This window comes from Heptranchias perlo, chromosome 6 (assembly GCF_035084215.1).
Source record: "Heptranchias perlo isolate sHepPer1 chromosome 6, sHepPer1.hap1, whole genome shotgun sequence".
In the NCBI taxonomy this organism is placed as follows: Eukaryota; Metazoa; Chordata; class Chondrichthyes; order Hexanchiformes; family Hexanchidae; genus Heptranchias; species Heptranchias perlo.
The window spans coordinates 60465904-60486393 of NC_090330.1; the positions used below are offsets into that span (position 1 = coordinate 60465904).

The 20490-nt window shown below is 43.6% G+C and overlaps 1 protein-coding gene across 2 annotated transcripts in view; it reads left to right on the top strand.

The window, feature by feature from the left end:
* Positions 1-20490, top strand: part of arhgap42a (Rho GTPase activating protein 42a) — a 315211-nt gene that overhangs the window by 113811 nt on the left and 180910 nt on the right. For both annotated transcript variants that reach the window (XM_067986387.1, XM_067986388.1), the window contains exon 3: positions 10348-10409. In XM_067986387.1, the coding sequence (XP_067842488.1) occupies positions 10348-10409 (62 nt within the window). The remainder of the gene's footprint in view (positions 1-10347; positions 10410-20490) is intronic.

Consider the following 20490-nt stretch of genomic DNA (forward strand, 5'->3'; position numbering starts at 1 on the left):
CAGTGTCCCCTTCCAGATTGACAAAGCCCTGCCCGTTTGGGGCATGACTGCTGGCTTAGCTGCAGAGGAGCAGCTGAATTCTCTGTCCCACCCTCCTCCCCTAGACATGAGATGCCTGTGTCCGCTCACTAAATGCTGGCACCTCGACCATAATATTCGGATGTGGCCTGACCATGATAATGGTTCAGACCTCTCTGGAGCCATTGGGCCGGCGTAGTGCATGCCCTGCCCAATGCCCACTGGATCCCGAGTGTATCCTCCGACTTATCATGCGCAATACTGTGGGAGATCAGGTAATATAAATAAATGAGAATCAATAAATATATGCATGTGTGTATATATATATATATATATTATATATATATATATATTTGTATAATGGCTCAGGCAATTATCATTTGAAAAAGAAAAGACCTGTATGTTAAAACTTTGGAGAAAGAAAAAAACTATAGCCAGAGAAAATATTGGATTGAGAGATTCTTTCAAAATGAAATTCATACAAAACTGCTGTAAAAGTTTAGTGATCTATTGATGTGAAGTGTTGTTAACCAGAGTCCATATATTTTTTTAAAAAGTGTAAAAATTAAGGTTTAAAAATAAATAATTCTTGAGATCTATTTAAAACCAGTTGATTTTCTCAGCAGAAACAATTCTAAAGCAGTGGAAGATACATTAAAATTGATAGACCAGGAAATACCAAAGCAAATACCAGAAACCAAGTCGTAATTCATAGCTGTCATAACTGAAACATTACATTCCATAATCATTTTATGCTCTCAACATCTGTCTGTTGTCTCAGAAGGAAGGTGCACCAAAGAAAGCCTCAATTGAGGGAAAAAACAGGGGGAAGAGGGGTAGTGGAAGAAGACCATTATCATGGAATGATACAGCACAGAAGGAGGCCATTCGGCCCATCATACCTGTGTCAGTTCTTTGAAAGAGCTATCCAATTAGTCCCATTCCCCTGCTTTTTCTCCATAGCCCTGCAAATATTTCCCCTTCAAGTATTTATCCAATTCCTGTTTTGAAAGTTATTATTAAATTGGCTTCCACCACCCTTTCAGGCAGGGCATTCCAGATCATGACAACACACTCTGTTTTAAAAAAAAAAGGCTGGACCATTCTGATAATGGGGACCATAGCAGGTGAAAAGACTACAAGACTAAATGTCAATGGCCTAAATATAGACATTGCTGCAATCTCAACAACTCTCCTGACACTTGCACCCCATATGAAGGGCATAGTGATAATGGGTGGGGACCTGAATTGTACACTACATCAAGAAGGCAGGGGCAGTGAGTGCATTAAGGACAAGCATTCAGACATGATGGCATGGTGCAATAAGCTTGGCCTTTTGACTGTTTGGCTTTGCACCTTACAGCAATAGGATTCACCTTTTATTCAAATTCACACAAGACATCTGCAGAATAGATTACTTCAAGTATGAGGCTCATCCACCCGCCTAGAGTTCATAGACCATGACCCAGTCACATTGAAACTCACTCTGATTGGTTTACTGCATGTTTCAACTTACCTGTGATTACAACGTGCTCAGAGCTTGTCGGAGGTGGAAAGATGAAGGGCGCTAAATTGGGCCGTGTGGCACCCGTTGTGTCGGCGCGACACCGCCTCTCTGACATCCAAGATGGCGTCTTGGATGCGCACGCATGTTTCCAGCGTGACGTGCGCTGGACGCCATCTCGGTATAGGAGTTAGCGCAGGCGCAGATAACAAACGCTGGAGTCATGTAAAGTAGGGAGAAAATGGCTTCAATCAGTGTGCAATGCTAATTTAAAGTGATAGATAACATTTTGGGACTTAACGCTCAACTCAACGCACCGTCTTAACCCCGACCATCTGAACGTATCTTAGAGTCCCTGGAGGGCCCCCTACCAGCGCTATTTAAAGAGACCGTGCAGGATTTACAGGTTAGTGGCAGGATTATTGCTTCTGGCTGCCCAGACACTTACAAATGTTTTTGGAGGTCTCCTACACTTGAATATGAGGACGCGGGGACATAGCCTAACATTTAGAGCCAGGACGTGCAGGAGTGATGTTAGGAAATGCTTCTACACGCAAAGGATGAGAGACGTTTGAAACGCTTTTCTGCAAACGACAGTTGATGCTAGCTCACTTATGAATGTTAAATCTGAGACTAATAGATTTCTGTGAACCAAGGGTATTAACGGATATGGGGCTAAGGCGGAGTTAGGTCGCAGGTCCATCGTGATCTCACTGAATGGCGGAACAGGCTCGAGGGCTAAATGCCACTGCCACTTGCTGCCTCCTGATATGCGCCACCTTCTCCCACAATTATGTGTGTCTGGGTGATGTGCCTGTCATGGTTGAATATCTGCCAGTGTGTGTGGCCTGTGAGTTGTGGGTTGGCGGCTTGCAACAGTGGTAATGTGTAAGGGTGAGAGGAAGCATTTGGTTGGAAGAGTTGAGTACTGATGGAAAGAGTTTATTGGTATGTAGGTGGGGGGGGGTGCGGTATAGTACGTGGTGCAGTTGGTAGGAGACACCACTTCACAGTTGACCTCACTCACCGTGCCCACTCATGTCAAAGCATTGAACTTTTTCCTGCACTGCATCCATGTTCATGATGCTGTGCGCCTGGCATTGAATTTGACCCCCGCTGTCTCCCACTGCCTTTTGGATATATGTCTGGCGGGCCTCTTGCTGCCCCCCCCCCTCGGATATAGGATGTCCCTCCTTCTGTCCACCTCTTGCACCAAGGTGTCTCGTGCATCAGCAGAGAACCTTGGTGCATGCACTCACAGGCCTGGTACCAACTCAGATCAGCAGATTGGTTAGGTCTGGTGTGCAGATTGGAGGATGTGGGATTTAGCAGCCTTTATTCAATGTTTTAACATAACTCATCAGTGTATAAACATAGGGATGGGATCTGCATCTGTGTTTTATGTGTGCGATGTCTGATCTCCGTTCAGACTTCGTGCAGACAGTAGACTGTTATTTTCAGCAAATAACAGGTACCAGCTACCTTTAAGAGATTGAGCTCCCCCTAGTAGTGGAAAGTGAGAATTGCATTGATTCCACGTGCAAGGCCTGGAATGGAACGCTGATTGCAGGCAAGCCCTTGGGTGGGTCGAAACTTGCGACCTGCCTGCGCAGGGGCCATTGGGCGCGGGGGTAATAGCACATCATGCTACCTGCATTCAAAAACGGCCCCTATCCAATTTTTCCCCAGAAATGTCTCCAACAATTCTGTGTGACGGCACTAAGGCAATCCTTATACGAATCATACTATCATCTACCTACATTAAGCCAAAAACCACAAATAGCTTCAGAGCCAAAGAGATCTTGAGCACAAAGTAATGGATTTAAAGATCCAACACAAGAGATATAGGCCAAATAACACAGAACAGCTACACCTCCACCTTGAATTCCCTGTCCAATGAAGGACCACTCTCCCCTCTTATTTTTACTTTGTATCATAATAGGTACGCCACAGAAGGAGGCCATTCAGCCAGTCGTGCCTGTGCTGTCTCATGCAATAAAAACTCTTTCCTGCAGCAAACTGGAGAAATTTGTTATAATTTACAGTTGGTTGGGGAAGACAGTGACGTACATGCTGCTCTGAACCTGCTTACTGTTTGATCACTGAGAGAGTGTCCAACTTAACTGCCATGACTCTTACCAGATTTAATAAAGAAGTAGATCTTAAGAACAAAGAGATCTTCAAGATATGCTCAGAACATTTCAGAAGTTTCATTAAGAGTTGGCATCCACAGAAGTTCTCTCTATAGCCTCTAGCAATGTTACTGACTGCTTGGAGAAACTCCTTGTCTATTCTGTTATGGTTCTCAGTTTGTTTTCAATCTCATCTGTACTGTACTGCTAAACAAGTAGTTTAGCATGCACATAGTCCGGTGTAGTAGCTCCATTGTCCACCATCATATGCAAATGGATGTGGCAGAACTGCAGAGCTTTGAACTGATCTGTTGGCTGTCTATAGCACACTGCTTCTGCTGCTGAGCATGCATGTAGTCCTGTATTGTAGGTTCACCAGGTTGGCACCTCATTTTTAGGTACGCCTGATGCTGCTCCTGGCATGCACTTCTACCTTCTTCTTTGAACTAGGGTTGGTCACCTGGCTTGACGGTGATGGAAGAGTGAGGAATATGCTGGGCTATGAGGTTATAGATTGTGGTGGAATATGTTATTCTGCTACTGATGGCCCACAGTGCCTCATGGATGCCCAGTTTTGAGTTGCTAGATCTGTTCTTGAGCTATCCCACTTAGCACATGGGTAGTGCCATACGACACTATGGAGGGTGTCCTTAGTGTGAAGGCGGGACTTGGTCTCCACAAGGACTGTGTGATGATCACAACTACCGCTATGGTCATGGACAGATGCATCTGCGACAGGTAGATTGGTGAGGACGAGGTTAAGTAGGTTATTCCCACGTGTTGATTCTCTCACCACCTGCTGCAAGCCCAATCTGGCAGCTATGTCCTTCAGGAATTGGCAAGCTCGGTCAGTGGTGGTACTACATATTGGAACATAGGAACAGGAGTAGGCCATTCAGCCCCTCAAGCCCACTCTGCCATTTGATAAGATCATGGCTGATCTGTGATCTAACTCCATATACCTGCCTTTGGCCCATTTCCTTTAATACCTTTGGCAAAAAGCTATCTAACTCAGATTTAAAATTAGCAATTGAGCTAGCATCAATTGCTGTTTGCGGAAGAGAGTTCCAAACTTCTACCACCCTATGTGTGTAGAAGTGTTTTCTAATCTCACTCCTGAAAGGTCTGGCTCTAATTTTTAGACTGTGCCCCCTACTCCTAGAACCCCCAACCAGCGGAAATAGTTTCTTTCTATCCACCCTATCTGTTCCCCTTAATATCTTAAACTTCGATCAGATCACCCCTTAACCTTCTAAACCCCAGAGAATACAGCCCCAATTTGTGTAATTTCTCCTTGTAACTTGACCCTTGAAGTCCGGGTATCATTCTAGTGAACCTACGCTGCACTCCCTCCATGGCCAATATGTCCTTCCGAAGGTGCGGTGCCCAGAACTGCTCACAGTACTCCAGGTGCGGTCTAACCAGGGTTTTGTATAGCTGCAGCATAATTTCTGCCCCCTTGTACTCTAGTCCTCTAGATATGAAGGCCAGCATTCCATTAGCCTTATTGATTATTTTCTGCACCTGTTCATGACACTTCAATGATCTATGTACCTGAACCCCTAAGTCCCTTTGGACATCCACTGTTTTTAACTTTTTACCATTTAGAAAGTACCCTGTTCTATCCTTTTTTGATCCAAAACCTCACATGATGACCTCACATTTGCCTACATTGAATTCCATTTGCCACAGTTTTGCCCATTCACCTAATCTATCAATATCGCTTTGTAATTTTATGTTTTCATCTACACAGCTTACAATGCCACCAATCTTTGTATCATCGGCAAACTTAGATATGAGACTTTCTATGCCTTCATCTAAGTCGTTAATAAATATTGTGAATAATTGAGGCCCCAAGACAGATCCTTGTGGAACTCCACTAGTCACATCCTGCCAATGTGAGTACTTACCCATTATCCCAACTCTCGGTCTCCTTTCGCTCAGCCAACTTCCTAACTAGGTCCATACTTTTCCCTTGATTCCATGGGCTTCTATCTTAGCTATCAGTCTCTTATGTGGGACTTTATCAAATGCCTTCTGGAAGTCCATATAAATAACATCTATTGACATTCCCCTGTCCACTACTTCAGTCACCTCTTCAAAAAATTCAAATAGGTTTGTCAGGCACGACCTACCTTTCACAAATCCAAGCTGGCTCTCTCTGATTAACTGAAAATTCTCGGTGTTCAGTCACCCTATCCTTAATTATAGAATCCAGCATTTTCCCCACAACAGATGTTAGACTAACTGGTCGTTAATTCCCTGGTTTCCCCCTCTCTCCTTTTTTAAAAAGCGGAATGACGTGTAATTTTCCAATCTAGAGAACTTTGAAAGATTATAGTTAGGGCATCTGCAATGTGCTCACCTACAACCTTTAAAACCCTGGGATGGAAACCATCTGGTCCTGGGGATTTGTCACTCTTTAGTGCTATTATTTTCTTCATTACTGTTGTTTTACTTATGTTAATTTTATTGAGTCCCTGTTCCCGATTCAATATTAGTTTTTTGGGGATTTCCAGCATGCTATCCACTTTTTCTACTGTAAATACTGACGCAAACTAATTGTTCAACATGTCCGCCATTTCCCCATTGTCAATGACAATATCCCCACTTTCAGTTTTTAAGGGGCCAACACTGCTCCTGACCCCACCCTCTTTTTTCCTAATATAACTATAAAAGTTCTTCGTATTGGTTTTGATATCCCTTACATGTTTCTTTTCATACTCTCTTTGTAGCTCTTACTATGTGTTTTGTGATCCTTTGTTGATCTATGTATATTTCCCATTCGTCAGGATCTGTGCCATTTTTTGCCTTTTTATATGCCCTTTCCTTATATCTTATACTGTCCCTTACCTCTTTAGTTGTCCATGGCTGTTTTTTTTTTGGGCAAGTAGAGTTCTTGCCCCTTGGGTATAAACTGATTCTGTATCACGTTAAATGTTTCTTTAAACATTTCCCACTGATCATCATGTTTTGCCCATTAACAGATTTGCCCAGTTTACTGTGGACAGTCTCTGTCTCATCCCATTGAAGTCGGTTTTACCCAAGTCTAGAATCTTGTCAGCTGATTCACTTTTTTCCCTTTCAAACACTACCTTGATTTGCTTTTTAGTGGGTCTTGAGATGTCATTGGGTCTCTGTTTAGAAGTATAAGTGCATAGACTGACTCCTTCACTGGTAGCAATAAGATTGCTTGGCTCCAGCTTCCAAAAGGTCTTGGGAGAGACAGCATCAGATAACGCAAACAAAGCAGCGTAATGCAGTCAGAGATCTCTGCCGGAGCAGCGCTTTCTCTGGACCCCTTTTACAGTAAATATAAAAATGCCTATAAATGCATCACATACTTAGTGGGGATTACTGCGCCAACTCCATTACTGAAATAGCTCTTGCCTGAAATGGTAAATTATGATTTCAATAGTGCAGCAAGGGAAGCATCTTAAATACCTCTGATTATTTACATTTCTGAGCAAGAATTAAAAAAAAATTATCTGTTAGTTACCTGCTCTTCCCCACCTCGGATAGAAACTGCGCATTCCACTCTTCCTGCACCCCCCCGCCCCCGTCACTGCGAGTATTTTGTTAATATACAAAGTGAGTTTTTAAAATCATACTCTTGCATTATTAAATGCCTCCATGTTTGTCAGTGTGCAGGAGCTACTTTCTACTACTTTGTGTACTCTGGAATTCCAGTTTATTGCTTAATTAAGTTTAGAAACTTCAGTGTTTGATGCCTCCTTGTTTCTTGCGATGAAATTGCTGCGGAGCAGAGAGGTTGGTGGTCTCTAACTTACTTTTTTTAAACTTTGGAAAACCAGGATTGAAGAAATGTCTAAGGTCAACTAAAGTAGATTAGGTCTCTTGAGAGCTGACATCTGTTAAGTGTTACAAGCCAAATAGTATAATCCCAGCACTGATGAATGCACAGCACTAAACTGCTTTATTTTGAATTTCCAACCCTGATGATCTTGTATGAGAAGTCTCTAATGTTTTGAGTTTGAGGTCGAACTTTGAACTGTTCAGGCGACTTTGAGAAAGTGTGCAACTGTGCTGTTGCTGCCCATGAGCATTTTACATGCTTGTAGTGGCACACATGAATTACTGTGAGGTAGCTTTCCTAAACAGGAAAACATTTCATTGCTTGTCGCAGTTGACCTTTTTCTTTGTGATTGTGAGAATCCCCTTGAGCACCGCAAATCCAGTGCTATCTACAAATAAACAAGACCTATTGTGCTGTTTTTTTCTGCAAATTGAATCTGTAAGAGCTTAATTTCTTGCAGTAAATAACTCTGGATGCCACTGACATGACCTTATTGAGTCACTGGAGCATTCTGTAAGTTAGTTTCTCATCACAGTTTTGCCTGGTAATTGAAAAATGTTAGCTTTCAATTTTACTTTTAAAGGTCAGTTTTATTGAGTCTCGCTTGTGGTGGGAAAATATGGCTTGAGAAAACCATATGCACTCAAATTGCTTCGTGCTGCATTTAACGAAGAGCAATTTTGGGGCTGGAAGGAGAAAGGGAGTGTGTCTCCTTTCTGTAGAACATTTTATTTAAGTTACGTTCCTTGCAGAATTTCACTATTTTGGGTGAGGCACCACCCCTAGGATGTGCATTGCCTATATAAAAAAAATGGTTGCATTGGGTACATCAGTAATCCTGGCTTGCTCAAGTAGACATCTTAAAGGGAGATTATTGTTTCACAGTTCTTGGTTTCATTTTTTTCATATTTGCAATCAGATTTTGGTGAATTTTGCTGAACGCATTTGTTTTTTTTGTTGGGTTGTTTGCCTTTTTTACAATTTTGTTTTCTGCTGTTGATGCTTTTCTTCATTATTCTTGGTAACTGCTGTCCCATTAATGTTTAGTAAATCATCAAATTTCCCTGGGATGCTTCAATCATGCACGGTTCAAGTATTGTACTGCTGTCATTTAAATTGCACCATATAAAGTGGGTAGGATGGGTACTGTTTTGGAGATTCCAATCTTGCTGCATGAATTAGACGAAAAAGATGATTTCATGAAATCTGCAAATGCAGGTACATCACCTGAGGCATTTTGGCCACACCATAGTATATCATAGTCACTGAGGATGTAATTTGTGGTTTGATTAGGGCTGTTTCAGTGCTTTGAAAAGGAATCTGAGCTCTTGAAAGAAATAAACAACATTACACTGTAGGTAATGGTCTGTTCTATATGTCCAGCAATAGCTATGCAAAGTTCCTCAGAAGTTTAACATGTTTTTTTCCTTCAAATATTTGAACATTTGTATTTTTAGGGTTTAACTCAAAGAATTTGCTATCTTCATATGAACTCTATTCATGATCTTTGAAGACCTGTACCAGATTACCACCTTTTCTGTAATGTCTGTAATTCAGTTGACCTGACCTCCTTAATAACAAATGACCGTTTATACTGTGAGTTTCTTTGAGGCAAATTTATGTTCTCTATAGCATAAATATGGTGCTAAAATTGCAGTATTGTGAACCTGCTTTGTTTCAGTTCCATTGAGATCTACCTGCTTGGGGGAGGGGAGGATGGACTGCTGATAAACGTAAAAAAATTATCTGAACAGGAAAAGGTCATTAGGCCTAGAAAGCCTGTCCCTTTTTGATAGATGGATCCCACCGAAACACCTTCGCACCATATCTTTTAATCTATTTATAATTGTTTATGAATCCATTCATACTGTCTGCTTCATTGATATTTCCTGGTAACCTATTCTACAACTCCACTGTGTTTTGGATTAAAAAAAAGTCCCACTTGATTTCCCTCCTTTCTCTTAGTTTCCTAATTTTTGTACCCCTGGTATTTGAGTACTTTTCCATAATGAACAATGGTAAAATACAGTATGTAAACTCCATTCTAACAGCTGGAGCTTACACTGTTTCCCAGGATGTATTAAGGTGGCCTATAGTTACCTAATAGGGCAAGTCTGACCCCTTGGATTATTAGACAATACATGCATAGGTATATATTGGTGTGCTGACAGGTTATGGGGTTCCACTTCTTCCAAGACTCAAAACTGCACTGTGAATGTAGGTAATGCAATGTGAGTAGTGTTCAGGATTTGTGAAGAAGTCTGTGCAGCTACTATAACCTAGTCATGACAAATAAGGTAGTAATGCTTCACTTATGTGAACAGGATATATATAAATAAAAAATGAAAGCAAAAGTGATTTGAGTCCAGAAATCTTCCTTACTAAACTCCTTTGTGTAAATGTTTTTTTGGATAGAAAGTGACCACAGCTGGGTAAATTATTCAAAGGGTTGTCTTGTTAATAAGTTACAGCTTTCATGGGCCTGTACACAAAGGGTCCTTTGATGCATTCCTATATTGTGATTGTCCTTTTATTATAATTTCACACTATATGCACCCATTCAAGGAGTTTTTGATTTCCAATTCGTAGCTTCTATCGATACGCATCTGCATAGTGTTATTAAAATCTATATTTTTCACACCTAATGCATTGTTAGTGTTAAATGCCATTTGCCAAACTGGAGATTCTCCATTCTTTTCCATATTGAAAGTATCAGTTAAGCATAGTGCCTTCCCATGTAATTTGGGTCATCTACAAATGGCATAATACCGATTTTAAGCAAACCTTCAAGATCATTTATGATGATAGTGAATTCTGGATTAAAGTTTATAGATGTTGATATTCCTACTTAATACATGAAACCTATTTTTTTCCAGCTCAGTCCTTTAAAGAATTTGCACAGCTTCTTCATACAGTTGAAGAGGAGCGAAGAAGATTGGTGAGAATTATTTTTATTTTAAAATTCTTACAGCAAGAGGAATGTAGCCACATGGATGGAGAGATGATTGGAGGGCAGAAAGCCAACAGTAGGGGTAAAAGGAAGTTTCTCAGATTGGAAAGATGTGGTGTTCCACGTGAGTCTGTTTTGGGACATGTTATTTGGTATATACATAAATTACCTGGACTTGGGATAGATGAAATTATATCCACATTTGCTGATGACATCAAGTTGGGGGCAGAGGAAAGTCAAACTGACGAGGCTTGTGGAAACACTGAAGAGGATATAGATGAGCTAGCATGATTATGTCTCATTTTGGGGCACCCTATTCTAAGTATGTAAAAGCAATGGAAGATCTGGAAAGTAGATTCACTTGGATATTACCAGGCATGGAGAGGTTACAGTTATGAGGCGAAACTTGAGAAGTCAGGACTTTTTTTCACTTGAGCTGAGAAGATCAAGACTGGAGGTCTTTAAGATCTTTAAGGTTACGATAAAGTAAATAATGATAGATTGTTTCCAGTGCTCAACGAGATGTTAACAAAACAGAGCAAAGTTAAGATAATCACAAAAAGAATTAAAGGCAAGGTCATAAATTTCTTCACAGTGAGGGTGGTTAGAGTGGGAAATTCCCTGCTCGAATCTGTTGTTGAAGCAGAGTCCATAAGTTCTTTTAAAAGGGAATTGGAGTGTTGTTTGAAAAAGAATATTAATGGATATGTGAAGCATGCCAGAGAGTGGGATTAGATTAGGTAGCACAAGTGGAGAAAAGCACTGGCATAGAATTGATGGACTGAATAGCCTGTTTCTATGCTGTAACATTATTATTCAGTGGTGTCTGCACCATCCCTCTCAGTTGGTTTACAAGGAGTTTATTTAACAATGTCAAAGTATAAAAATATTAATTTAGCATCTTAGCTGAGATTTCACAAACTTCACAGAGAGAGGTCAGCCTAGAAACATGCATGATGTGGAGATGCCGGTGAAGGACTGGGGTTGACAATTGTAAACAATTTTACATCACCAAGTTATAGTCCAACAATTTTATTTGAAATTCACAAGCTTTCGGAGGCTTCCTCCTTCCTCAGGTGAATGTTGTGGAAATGAAATCCTCGAACCCTTCGCATTTATAAATCACAGAACAATACCTGGTGATTACAGATAGTCTTCCAACTGCCCGTTGCCACAGCAATCACAGTGTGCAGACAGAGAGGTGTTACCTAAAAGGCCACCGAATATACAAACCACCAAAAAAAAAAGAGAGAGAGAGAGGCAGAAACATAGAAAAGACAGCAAATGACCCGTTATATTAAAAACAGATAACATTTGTTCGCTGGTGGGGTTACGTGTAGCGTGACATGAACCCAAGATCCCGGTTGAGGCCGGCCTCATGGGTGCGGAACTCGGCTATCAATTTCTGCTCGACGATTTTGCGTTGTCGTGTGTCTCGAAGGCCGCCTTGGAGTACGCTTACCCGAAGGTCGGTGGCTGAATGTCCTTGACTGCTGAAGTGTTCCCCGACTGGGAGGGAACCCTCCTGTCTGGCGATTGTTGCGCGGTGTCCGTTCATCCATGAAGGAGTCATCAACGGTGCTATCATGCTGCACTTGCTCACCGATGTTCAGTTTGGGTTGCGCCAGGACCACTTGGCTCCAGACCTCATCACTGCCTTGGTTGCGAACTGAATTCCAAAGGTGAATTTAGAGTGACTGCCATTGACCTGAAGGAAGCATTCGACCAAGTGCAGTGCCAAGAAACCCTAGTAAAACAGAAGTCAATAGGTATTAGGGGGAAACCTGGCAAGTGGCTAAAGTCATACTTGGCACAAAGGAAGCTGGTTGTGGTTGTTGGAGGCCAATCATCTCAGTCCCAGGACATCTCTGCAGGGGTTCCTCAGGGCAGCATCCTAGGCCCAACTATCTTCAACTGCTTCATCAATTACCTTCCCTCCATCATAAGGTCAGAAGTGGGGCTGTTCGTTGATGATCGCACCATGTTCAGCTTTATTCACAATTCCTCAGATAATGAAGCAGTCCATGACCACATGCAGCAAAACCTGGACAGCAGCTAGGCTTAGGTTTAAGTGGCAAGTACCTTTTGCACCACATGAGTGCCAAGCAATGACCATCTCCAACAAGAGAGAGTCTAACCACCTCCCCTTGACATCCAGTGGCATTAACATTGGCAAGTCCCCCACCATCAATATCAACACCATTGATGATAAACTCAACGGGACCAACCACGTAAATACCAGGGTGACTAGAGCTGGTCAGAGCCTGGATATTCTGTGGTGAGCAGCTCACCTCCTGACTCCCCAAAGCCTCGCTACCACCTACAAGGCATGTCAGGAGTGTACTGAAATAATCTCCACTTGGTTGGATGGATGCAGCTGCAACAGAACTCAAGAAGCTCAACACGATCCAGGACAAAGCAGTCTGCTGGAACATAGGAACCTCGGAAGAGGCATAGGCATTTAGCCCCCGAGCCTGTTCTGCTATTCAATGAGATCATGTCTGATCTGTGACCTAACTCCATGTATCTACCGTAGCCCCATATCCCTTAATACCTTTGGTTGACAAAAATTTATCAAATTCAGATTTAAAATTAAAGATCGAGCTAGCATCAATTGCCGTTTGCGGAAGGGAGTTCCATATTGCTACCACCCTTTGCGTGTAGAAGTGGTTCTTAACTTCACTCCTAAAAGTCCTGGCTCTAATTTTTAGGCTATGTTCCCTAGTCCTAGACTCCCTGACCAGCGGAAACAGTTTCTCTCTATCTACTCTTATCAGTTCCCCTTAATATCTTGAAAACTTCTATCAAATCACCCCATAATCTTCTAAATTCCAGGGAATACAATCCTAATTTGTGTAATCTATCCTTGTAATTTAACCCTTGGGGTCCAGATATCATTTTAATAAATCTATGCTGCACTCCCTCCAAGGCCAGTATATCCTTCTGAAGGTGCGGTGCCCAGTACTCCAGGTGTGGTCCAACCAGGGCTTTGTATAGTTGTAGCATAACTACTATCCCTTGTATTCTAGTCCTCTTGATATAAAGGCCATCATTCCATTAGCCTTTTTGATTATTTTCTGTACCTGTCCATGACATTTTAATCTATGTATATGGACCCCTAGGTCTCTTTGGGCCTCCACTGTTTTGAGCTTTTCACCATTTAGAATGCACTCTGATCTATCCTTTTTAGGTCTAAAGTGGATGATCTCACACTTGCCTACATTGAAATCCATTTGCCACAGTTTTGCCCATTCATGTTGTCTGTAATTTTATGGTTCTCTGTGAAGTTAAATTTACAGGATGGCATTCCATCTACATATGCACTCACATCTACAATCTCCTAGGGTCTTGTTATGGAATCTGTCCATATCAAAGGGATAATCAAACTGCTAGTGAGATCAGTTCCAATTGAAAAGTTACTGAACACAGCTAAATGAATGTAGAGAAATCAACAGCAGTCCCATTTGGTTAACCCTTCGCTAACAGGAAATTCATTCCGGCTACTACTGTACAACTCCAGTGGTAGGTCATCAAGTGGCAGAGGTCCTGCAAGCATTGTATGTAGTCTGAATAATAATTAGTTTTATTATCATAAAAGCACAGCTATTACATCCAAATATTGTAAAATATTTTGTTTGTATTTTGAAAATAATTCATTTCAAAGGTGGTAAGTTGGGAATCATGCATGTATCCAGTAATACATGTGTAAATAAATAGTTTTGGTCTTAAATAATGTCGTCTCAGTAACTTAAACTCTTACTCTGTTGCATACACGGCCTGAATTTGCTGAAAACTTGCACCATGGTAATGACGCATCTACACCATACACCATTATTACGGTGCAGAAATTCCAGGAAATTATGACAGGAGTGACTTATGCCATTATGTCTGCCATGCCACAATTTGCTGGAGCTTTTACGCTGCTTCACAGACCCACGCCGAAAATGTTGAACTGCTAATTATCATAGTTCCGCGCACTCATGAAAATCAATGGGCGACACTGAGGTTTTTAGTCGTTCATGGGATGTGGGCGTCACTGGCAAGGCCAGCATTTATTGCCCTTGAGAAGGTGGTGATGAGCTGCCTTCTTGAACCGCTGCAGTCCGTGTGGTGAAGGTTCTCCCATATTGATGTTACGCAGGGAGTTCCAGGATTTTTACCCAGCGATGATGGAGGAACGGCGATATGTTTCCAAGTCGGGATAGTGTGTGAGTTGGAGGGGAACGTGTAGGTGGTGGTGTTCCCATGTGCCTACTGCTCTTGTCCTTCCAGGTGGTAGAGGTCGCGGGTTTGGGAGGTGCTGTCGAAGAAGCCATGGCGAGTTGCTGCAGTGCATCCTGTGGATGGTACACACTGCAGCCATGGTGCGCCGGTGGTGAAGGGAGTGAATGTTTAGGGTGGTGGATGGGGTACCAATCAAGCGGGCTGCTTTGTCCTGGATGGTGTCGAGCTTCTTGAGTGTTGTTGGAGCTGCACTCATCCAGGCAAGTGTAGGTTATTCCATCACACTCCTGACTTGTGCCTTGTAGATGGCAGAAAGGCTTTGGGGAATCAGGAGCTGCGTCGCTCGCTGCAGAATACCCAGCCTCTGACCTGCTCTTGTAGCCACAGTATTTATATGGCTGGTCCAGTTAAATTTCTGGTCAACAGTGACCCCTAGGATGTTGATGGTGGGGGATTCGGCGACGGTAATGCCGTTGAATGTCAAGGGGAGGTGGTTAGATTCTCTCTCTTGTTGGAGATGGTCTTGCCTGGCACTTGTCTGGCGCGAATGATTCTTGCCACTTATCAGCCCAAGCCTGGATGTTGTCCAGGTCATGCTGCATGCGGGCACGGACTGCTTCATTATCTGAGGGGTTGTGAATGGAACTGAACACTGTGCAATCATCAGCTAACATCCCCATTTCTGACTTATGATGGAGGGATGGTCATTGATGAAGCAGCTGAAGATGGTTGGGCCGAGGACACTGCCCTGAGGAACTCCTGCAGCAATGTCCTGGGGTTGAGATGATTGGCCTCCAACAACCACTACCATCTTCCTTTGTGCTAGGTATGAGTCCAGCCACTGGAGAGTTTTCCCCCTGATTCCCATTGACTTCAATTTTACTGGGGCTCCTTGGTGCCACACTCGGTCAAATGCTGCCTTGATGTCAAGGGCAGTCACTCTCACCTCACCTCTGGAATTCAGCTCTTTTGTCCATGTTTGAACCAAGGCTGTAATGAGGTCTGGAACTGAGTGGTCCTGGCAGAACCCAAACTGAGCATCGGTGAGCAGGTTATTGATGAGTAAGTGCCGCTTGATGGAAGGTGTCGCCGACACCTTCCATCAGTTTGCTGATGATTGAGAGTAGACTGATGGGGCGGTAATTGGCTGGATTGGATTTGACCTGCTTTTTGTGGACAGGACATACCTGGGCAATTTTCCACATTGTCGGGTAGACGCCAGTGTTGTAGCTGTACTGGAACAGCATGGCTAGAGGTGCAGCTAATTCTGGAGCACAAGTTTTCAGCATTACAGCGAGATGTTGTCTGGGCCCATAGCCTTTGTTGTATCCAGTGCACTCAGCTGTTTCTTGATATCACGTGGAGTGAATCGAATTGGCTGAAGACTAGCTTTTGTGATGGTGGGAATATAGAGAGGAGGCCAAGATGGATCATCTACTCGACACTTCTGGCTGAAGACTGTTGCAAACGCTTCAGCCTTGCCTTTTGCACTCACGTGCTGGACTCTGTCATCATTGAGGATGGGGATGTTTACAGAGCCTCCTCCTCCCGTTAGTTGTTTAATTGTCCACCACCGTTCACGACTGGATGTGGCAGGACTGCATATCTTTAATCTGATCCATTGGTTGTGGAATCGCTTAGCATGTTGCTTCCGCTGTTCAGCATGCATGTAATCCTTTGTTGTAGCTTCACCAGGTTGGCACTTCATTTTTAGGTACGCCTGATGCTGCTCCTGGCATGCTCTTCTACACTCTTCTTTGAACCAGAGTTGGTCCCCTGGCTTGTTGGTTATGGTAGAGTGAAGAATATGCCGGGCCATGAGGTTACAGATTGTGGTGGAATACAATTCTGCTGCTGCTGATGGCCCACAGCGCCTCATAGATGCCCAGTTTCGAGCTGCTAGATCTGTTCTGAATCTATCCCATTTAACATGGTGGTAGTGCCACGTGACACGTTGGATGGTGTCCTCAGTGTGAAGATGGGACTTTGTCTCCACAGCGACTGTGCGGTGGTCACTCCTGCCAATACTGTCGTGGACAGATGCATCTGCGACAGGTTGATTGGTGAGGACGAGGTCAAGTAGGTTTTTCCCTCATGTTGGTTCGCTCACCACCTGCTGCAGGCCCAGTCTGGCAGCTATGTCCTTCAGGTCTCGGCCAGTAGTGGTGCTACCAAGCCACTCTTGGTGATGGACATTGAAGTCCCCCACCCAGAGTACATTCTGTGCCCTTGCTACCCTCAGTGCTTCCTCCAAGTGGTGCTCAACATGGAGGAGGACTGATTCATTAGCTAAGGGAGGGCGGTAGGTGGTAATCAGCAGGGTTTCCTTGTCCATGTTTGACCTGATGCCACGAGATTTCATGGGGTCCGGAGTCAATGTTGAAGACTCCCAGGGCCACTCCCTCTTGTCTGTATATCACTGCATCACCACCTCTGGTCGGTCTGTCCTGCCGGTGGGACAGGACATACCCAGGGATGGTGATGGAAGAGTCTGGGAGTTTGCTGAATTAATGCCACTGTGATTGCCACAGCCATTTTGACTATTACAGAATGGTGCTGGAGGGCTCAGACTAGGTAACGTATTCAATCGCTCAGGAGGTTGCCTTAAGGTAACATTTTTACTGACTTGTTCTAGGAACTTCATTGAAATCTTAAACCTCAATTAAGTGATAAATGCCAGGCATGTTCTGATTTTCCCCTGACTGACATTTTTATATTAATACTAATTGAGCTTGTGTGCTAAGCATGGATTGCAACCGGTAATGAAATATGGCGAGGGATCGCACACAGTTAGAGAGACAACCCTATGCCTATTTATGAATTTGTTTCAGTACAAACTCATCAATCATATTAAACCCGACCTTGACATTTTGTCCGTATATTATGCGACACATCCCTATGTTATCAGATTGGAGCCACTGCTCCTAAACGTGTCCCTGTTAAATAACCTGTTGTTCCATCCTGTATCTGGCCACAGTGTGTATCGGACATTGGCCGCGCTGCTCCTGATCCACCGCTATGCTCGCTGTGGCATGTTCTAAGCATATTTCCAGCAGATTAACTGGTCTAACCTGCGGCGTTTGTCACCAATATCACCATTGCAGTGAATTCTGAGCCACAGAAATTCCATGTCACAAACTCAGCAAATGCAGTGACTAGTGCTTTAAGAGATTTATTACATTTTCAACAAGTGTAATGAAGATCTTCCTGAAAGTACATTTGTATCTGTGCAAATGCCTAAAAACACTGAATGTCGCCCAAATAATTTACAGTGCACACATGTTCTATCACCCAACCTCCCTTGCATCACTAAATGCATCATATCGGTTTACTGCTGTTTTTCAAATATCTTTTAGACTATTACCACCTGCAGGTTAACCGTAAATGTTATAATGCATTAACTATCAGCAGTGGTTATAAGCTATAAAATGTGCATCAGTAGTTCAGGATACTGATGTTTTATGAGCCAAAGCCTAGGAACTCTTCATTGTAATTAACCAGCTGGAACAACTGAATCCAGTCCTTACATTACCCTTATCAACAGAGTGCTTCTTTGTCGATTCTTCCTCCATTGGAACCCCTGATAGTTCCTCCAGAGCGTTTTGTCTGCTGAATCTGATGGTTTTTCTATGACTTTACCCATTACGAATCTCCTGGCAATGGTTGTTGAGCACTAGCCACCCACTCACATACTTCAGCTAGGGTGGTCTTCCTCAGTTTTCCACCTGCAGTGAAATGTGCAAGCCTTCAGACATCTGGTTTCACACAGCAACTTTGAATGGCCTATTGCTATATTTAGAGCCTGAAGAGGTTTATTTACGTCTCAAAGTACCACAGCTAGTGGTGGCTGTTTGCTGTCGGACAGTTTTCACATTGTCCCAACTTGTGACTTGCAGAATCCAGTGCCAAGAGAGTCTAGTGCTGCATTATCGGAGGTGCGATCCTTTGGATGAGATATTCAACTGAGGCCCCAACTGCATGTTCAGGTGGATGATAAAGAACCTGTAACATCATTTGAAGAAGAAAGGGCGTTCTTTCGGTGTCCAGGCCAACATTCTTCCCTCAACTAGCGCCACGGAAAATTGATCAATTGGGCATTCATCTCTGTGTGCGTAGGACCACCTTGTGGATAAAATGGTTGCTGCATTTGCCTTACATGTGAATGGTGATTGTACTTCAAAAAGTAATTAATCCTGTGTAAAGTAGCTGAGACTTCTGAGTGATACAAATGCTTTTCTTTCTTGCATCCCTGGATAGTTGAAGCAGATACCCTGGAAATGGGTGTGCTTTACTTAATTTTAAGGACCGTTTACATACAATGTATCATGCAAAATATTCCATATTGTATGTGAAAAGTTATGGGCCTAGAAATTTGATGATGCCCAAAAACAGATAGCGGGGCAAGTGCCTGTTCACATGGGCGTTGCTTCGTGGCTGCGCCTGTTTTGGGGGTGGGAAATCGGGTGTTTCTGATGCCACTTAAAGCAGCCAACACCTCTTAAAGGAGAGGTGCGCTGTGGTTGCAGACAGGAAGGAATGCATGTGAACAGAGAAATGGCTGGAAGACTTGCAGAATGGGCCCCCGGGTTTTCCAATGCTGCTTTTCAGGCACTGGTTTAGGCGATGGACAGGAGGAGGGAGATCTTGTTTCCCCCCCCCCCCCAGTAGGGGTAGGATGCCGTCCAGGCAACACCACTTCTTCGTGCCGGTCTTCCTCCTCCTCCACTTCTTGCTATCTAAGTGGTGGTAGGGCTGGTCCCTCAGTGTAGTGAAGTTATACAGCATACAACCTTAAATCTGGAAACATGGTCAGGGGTGTACCGCAGAGCTCCTCCCAACTATCCAGGCAGCAGAAGTTTCACTTGAGCTTGCCAATGGTCTGCTCAATGATATTTCTGGTCTTGGCATGACTTTCAGTGCAGGCACTCTCTGTGTCTATGCCCGGGTTCCTGACAGGAATCATGAGCCATGTCTGTAAGGAATATTCTTTGTCACCAATTAGCCAGACTGTGACCTGACGGCCTGGTTGGAATAAAGGTGGTACAGAGGACTGGCACAGGATGAATGAATCATGACTACTGCCAGGAAACTGGGCACAGACCTGCATGATGCGTCGTTACCTGTGGTACCTGCACATTTAGGGAGTGGTTTCCCTTTCTCGTGAGAAAGATGCCAAGCTGGTGACGGGGAGCCGCAAGGCAATATGGGTGCAGTCCATGGCACTGTGGACACTCTGCGAAGCCTAATGTTCTCTTGTCCTGCTTCGCCCTGTCCATGGGGATAGATCTAGGCGACTTCTTGGTGTGGAAAGCTCAGTGATCTCCCAGACACAGCAGTGCACAGCAAACTGTGAGCTGTTGCTGATGTCACCTGTTGCAGCTGGAATGACCCCATGACCTTGATAGTCACAGGCAGTGCTGTCCATGCCCTGATTTGGGGCTCCAGTTGTGACTGCAACAGGTGACCGAGCTCGGCGACAGCTTCCTTGGTGAAGTGCAGACACCTCACATATTGCTTCTCGGTGAAGGTGTGAGAAGCGCTCCCAGGAGACCCGCTGTGAGTATGGCCTCCTGTGAAGTGCCTACCTCCGCCTCCTCTCTCTTCTCCCAGCTGCTACTGCTCTTTGATCTTTTTCACTCTTACCCTCATTCTCCAGCCACAAAGCAAGACCTACCACACCACCCATGATTGGAATATGCTGTTTGCAAAGCAGAAAAAAGCAGTCCAGCAGCAGCAGCACAAAATTGTTTCGAGAAGTCAGAATTCACTTGTAGAATGCAGAAATTAGCCCAAAAAGGCCCAATAGTTAATTAGCTTCTTAAGAGGACAAGCCAGCAACTAAGCC